This window comes from Archocentrus centrarchus, unplaced genomic scaffold (genome assembly GCF_007364275.1).
Source record: "Archocentrus centrarchus isolate MPI-CPG fArcCen1 unplaced genomic scaffold, fArcCen1 scaffold_45_ctg1, whole genome shotgun sequence".
NCBI classification, from domain to species: Eukaryota; Metazoa; Chordata; class Actinopteri; order Cichliformes; family Cichlidae; genus Archocentrus; species Archocentrus centrarchus.
The window spans coordinates 229,155-234,167 of record NW_022060271.1 but is presented as its reverse complement, the minus strand read 5'-3'; the positions used below and the strand labels follow the sequence as shown (position 1 = coordinate 234,167).

Below are 5,013 nucleotides of genomic sequence, written 5' to 3'. Positions count from 1 at the left end.
GTGCCAAGTGGAACTGATTTAAAACCTCTAAGAGGGAAAACAGTCCCGTTATTTGTAGACCCAGAGGTAGAAGCACCTGAGGTACTGCAACAAGCTGTCAAGAAAATGCGAACATTTAACAAGGACATAGAAGAAGGACAGTACATCCTGTTGTATCCAGACTGCTCAGAGGTAGTCCATGTGCCAGGATCAGAAAGGCCATTCAAATTGGCAGACTATAAAAAGGAACTAGGAAGGCCATATTCCAGAATCACATTTTTCATTTGCCTTGAAACACATTTTAAAGGAGGTTAGTGGATGTCAAGATTCAATATTTTTACTTATTTTACTCTGCTGAGGGATACATCTACAGTATCTACATGATCAGCTGTTTGTTTTTACAGCAGTGGATGATACCTCAGACTCTGATTCTGAAATTGTCATCACATCAAGGAGCAGGGCTGAGTTCAATCAAGCTGACACAGTGGTACATTATCAATTATTTATTTGATGATTTTCATCATTTTTATATATGGTAAAGGAACTGTTATTGAAGCTATTAGAAACTGCTGATAAATTTATGCACTTTCCTCACAGGTTTTTGAACCACAAAAACAAAGTACTCCCAAAGATAAGTCTGAAAATGAAAGGTAAGTAGATTTTTGCATCTAGCCTTTTTCACAGAGAGAGGACCTTTCTAATGATTTATCAACCAAGAGGAATCTGTCATGTATTTGTTTACATTCTTATGACTACTGTGGTAATCATTTTATTATTTTCATTGTGTTTAAGAGATGCACTGGGACATCAAGCTACAATTCAGCCAGGACAGGTAATGGGGTAGACTGTGGCAGCCTGTCATTTTTTAGTGTTGTTGTTTGGGTCACTGTAGTTTGTTTTTCAGATATCTTTTGCTGAGGATAAGGATCCTTCTGAAACAAATCCAGACAAGAGCTGCTACAGGTTTAAAAAAAAAAAAAAATGGCCAAGAAATTTGTGTGTGTTATACATTTTAACATGAAAATTTTAATTTTTTCAACAGTAAATACACAGATCTGTATGCACCAGGTGTTGAGGACGAGGATGAGGAGCTGGTCCTTGTCAATGTGGAGAATTTCCAACACACAGTGTAAAATTATCTTATAACTGTGGCATACCAGTTTTTTCTTTGTACAACATTGTTGATTTAAATAATTGTTGTAAAAGTGTGCACTGTCTGGGATATTCTTTAATTGAATCACTTTTTGTCTTTACAGGATTGAGATGCACATAACACTACCTGAAATTGTAGCAAACCTGTCGCTTCCTATTGATCACAAAAGAGTCAGCAGGTTCAACATCTCGAGGGCTAATGTTTGGGAGGGAGCTGTCAGAGGTTTCAGACGTTCATCATATTCTGAAAACTGTGACATGCTGGTCAGATTTACCGATGATGCAGGTGTTTATGAGGAAGGGATTGACACAGGTGGTCCGAGACGAGAATTTTTAACTCTGCTAATGAAGCACCTGAAAGACCGGCCAATTTTTGATGGACCAGAGGGACATAGGTTCTTGGTCTACAATGCAAATGGTATGCATAGGGTTAGATATGTGCTATACTAATGGATGGTTAATTATTAGTAAACATATGTGACACAGAATGCCCCCCCCCCCCCCCCCCCTAATATCTTAAAGTAAATAATGTATGTTTTCATTTTACAATATGAATTCATTTACAGCTGTTAGGGAGGATGAATACTTCCTGGCAGGAAAGATGATTGCAGTTTCAGTTGTACATGGAGGTCCGGGACCCCATTTCCTGTCAGAAGATCTTGTACAGTATCTTGCTGGCCAGCCTTCAGTCAAACCAACAGTTAATTTAATAACTGATGAAGAAATAGGGAAAGCTTTGCGAGAGGTGGGGATAACATAAATCCAGTGTGGTAGGAAAGAGTTTAACATAGTTCCTGCACTGTTCAATGATGATGTCTAGTTCCCACACATATACATTTGCAAAATTATGAATTTATGGTATTGTAGGGTTACAGCATGCTATATATGTCACTAAATAAAAATGGTCAAGATTAACACATGGTTATTTACTGTGTTGGGTATGTCTCTTTGTCTTTCAGATTGAGAATGCTGCTACATTGGATGCTCTACAAGAATGTATCATGAGACACAGCACAATGTTGCAGACAGCAGGCTGTCTTAGACATGTGGCTACTGTGGACGAAAAGACAGAAATTGTGGCCGACTACCTCCAGTGGTATATTATTGACCGCAACTCATCTGTAATTGACAGGTAAGATATTTTTAATGATGTAATTTTCTTTTTTTTTAATGTAGGAATGTTTAGTTTGTAATGCTCCATGGCACGTGTATCTGTTATCAGTCACTGTGACAAACAATTTTGCCTTAGTGTGCAACATCTACATATCTGTGTAACAGTGTGTTCACTTTGTAGATTCAAAGATGGTCTTTCAGCTCTTCAGTTCCTGACTGCACTACAGCAACACCCTACTTTGCTGACCCCGTCCTGTGCCACTGTGAAAAGCGACTGACTGCCTTTGAGCTTGAGAGACTCTTCAAACCTCAACTCAGCCCTTCAGGGAGTAATAGGAGACTGAAAGAAAGCCAAACCTTGGCCTGCTGGGCAGACTATCTCCTTGATTGTGAAGGTTTGTACCTACTTGGAAAACCACGTTACCCTGGTATATTTGAACATTTCTTTGCAGAAGGCGAGGCTGCTGTGTCTGTGGAAGACATTTTGATGTTTGCAACTGGGCTGACATCACTTCCCCCATCTGGCTTGGAACCACTGCCACAAATAGAGTTCCTGGATGATGTTCCACTCCCAATGGCAAATACATGTTCAAACTTGTTGAAATTACCATTTCTGGATTCATATAGTGTGTTTAAGTCACAAATGGACTTTGGAATTCAAAATAGTCCAGGATTTGGTTGTCTATAAACTATATAGCTAGATAACCATTAGAGTAGTGTTTTTCAAACCTGGTCATCCAGGCACAATGCCCTGCACGTTTTAGATCAGGGATCCTGATCCTGAATAACTGATTAACAGGCTTTTTTTTTTTTTTTTTAACTGCAATCATCTGAATCAGGTATGTTAAAGCAGGAAAACTTGGACTCAAAATGTTTTTTGTTCTTTGTTGGTATTATGTGCATTTAAAGGTGCAGTTACTTTTGTTAAAATACTTTAAAATTGCGGTAAGCAAGCATGTCTTTTTTTCCCCTCAGACAGCATTTGGACAATTGTTTTTCATTCATTTATTTCCCACTTTTAAATACTGAAACTGTGGGTGACAAGTTGTGTACATGTTCCACCATCATTACAATAAATTTCCCTTCAATTCATAGTTGAGCAATTTCTTTTAGTTTCAGATACAGTTCAGTTGAAGACTGCCACTGTTCTGGCTTCTGTAAATGATTGTGCTCCACTGCAAAGTCCAAGTATTCTTGCATGTTTGGGTCCCCACATGGAGCTCTTGTCAGATGAACCTCAGGAAAGGCATCTAGTTCAGTCATTTGGATTTTAAATCCACAGTCTCTGGAGCCAAACCTATATTACAGAGAAGATATGATTACATTTAAATTTATGATAAAATGGAAAATACCATCTGTCACCAAAGTATTACCTGTGTGGTAAGCAGTAGAGCTCATTTGGCACTCCTCCTGGACATGATGCTGTTCTGGAGGGGCGGATCCTGTGACTGTTCCACAGTCTCATACACTCATCCAAGTCCCTCTGAATAACATCACCAAAGCAATATCTCAGCAGACACTGATGCTCGTGACTCCCATTGAAGTATCCAGCTTCTCTAAGGTCTGCAAATAGCTCCATCCAGAACTGACACCTATAAAAATCAGTAATATAGTGTTATAATTTTCATATCCATGTTTAAACGATGGTCACTCAAAATGAATTTAAAGTATGAATACCACTTACCTTCCCTTTCTGAATATGGACCACCAGGACTCAATCCTCTGGTTGGTTGTGGATGAGCCATACATGTGGCTGGACGCTCCAGAGTAGTAGTCATTGTGGTGGTGGCGTAGCGTGCACTGAATTGCGGCCATGGTCCCGTTCTCCGTGCCGCAATCGGTTCTCAGTCTCATGGGGATGACACCGAGGTTTCGCACACATGACAGGAAATAGTGAGCGATCACAGATGGGTCATTATTTGTTGCGCCACATATAAGCCACAGTACTTTACGGGAAAATCCATCGATGCACCCTGAAAGTGCCAGACCGAATGGCTTGAGTTTATCATAACCATCCACGTGCCACATATAGTTCGGTCCCATGGAGTGGTAGGTTCTTCTTATAAACCTTCTGCGTGCTCTCCTCTCGCACCCTTGAGGATTAAGCTCCCGGAGCAAATTCATTACATGATCCCTCCTCACTCGCAGATTGTACTTTTGTCTGAGTACCTGCCACATCATGCGGTAGCCAAACAGCTGTCCAGGTCCACGAAGTTCCACTCGTATTGCCCTAGTTATGACGTCGGTAGAGGACAAATCCTTTCTGCGATATAACCCGGCATCATTCAGTTTGCTTTTCAGCGACCTCAAGCTGATGTGTACACCGTGTAAACATGCCATCATGTCTACGATTACAGCGTATGAGTGACCCTCATTAAAATATCGTATGCACTGCTGCAGCATATCTGGTCGTTCTGTCTGTTCTGTCCCATTTAAAAACTCTAAGGACCGTCCACAAGAAAAACAAAACCGCGTTAATCTACTCATATGTGCCCCACAAAACATCACTCGACTGCTGTCCATCTTGGGTCGAAATGCCCGCTTCCGTTATCACTTCCGGGTCAGCCTTGGAGTTAGTACCTACCCTTTCCGGTTGATTTTGCCACTTGTAAAAGTGTTTCGAGTGATGTTAATTTGTTTTCCGAAATGTTAATTTCTTCTGAACTTGTAAAAGTGTTTCTCGTATTGTTAATTTGTTTTGTAAAATGTAATTTTGTTTCTAAAATGTAAATTTGTTTTGCCACTTGTAAAAGTGTTTCAGATTTTGTA

The 5,013-nt window shown here is 40.0% G+C and overlaps 2 protein-coding genes across 2 annotated transcripts; one reads left to right on the top strand and one right to left on the bottom strand.

The window, feature by feature from the left end:
- Positions 1-623: 623 nt before the first annotated feature.
- On the top strand, positions 624-1,891 carry LOC115777203 (G2/M phase-specific E3 ubiquitin-protein ligase-like). Its single transcript, XM_030725037.1, has 6 exons — positions 624-629; positions 772-811; positions 884-942; positions 1,022-1,108; positions 1,236-1,549; positions 1,698-1,891. Exons 5-6 carry the CDS (start codon positions 1,243-1,245, stop codon positions 1,889-1,891), a joined length of 501 nt encoding a protein of 166 aa, XP_030580897.1. The 5' UTR covers positions 624-629; positions 772-811; positions 884-942; positions 1,022-1,108; positions 1,236-1,242.
- Positions 1,892-3,613: 1,722 nt separating this feature from the next.
- On the bottom strand, positions 3,614-4,587 carry LOC115777202 (uncharacterized). The gene is made up of 2 exons (XM_030725036.1): positions 3,929-4,587; positions 3,614-3,836 (listed from the first exon to the last, which is right to left on the bottom strand). Exons 1-2 carry the CDS (start codon positions 4,585-4,587, stop codon positions 3,614-3,616), a joined length of 882 nt encoding a protein of 293 aa, XP_030580896.1.
- Positions 4,588-5,013: the final 426 nt, after the last annotated feature.

Bases quoted from the DNA above. Each gene is read 5' to 3' on its own strand.
- LOC115777203 (XM_030725037.1), top strand. From the start codon at position 1,243: ATGCACATAACACTACCTGAAATTGTAGCAAACCTGTCGCTTCCTATT. The intron at 1,550-1,697 runs GTATGCATAGGG...ATTCATTTACAG, and splicing joins CTTGGTCTACAATGCAAATG to CTGTTAGGGAGGATGAATAC.
- LOC115777202 (XM_030725036.1), bottom strand. From the start codon at position 4,587: ATGATGGCATGTTTACACGGTGTACACATCAGCTTGAGGTCGCTGAAA. The intron at 3,837-3,928 runs GTAAGTGGTATT...TGATTTTTATAG, and splicing joins TCCATATTCAGAAAGGGAAG to GTGTCAGTTCTGGATGGAGC.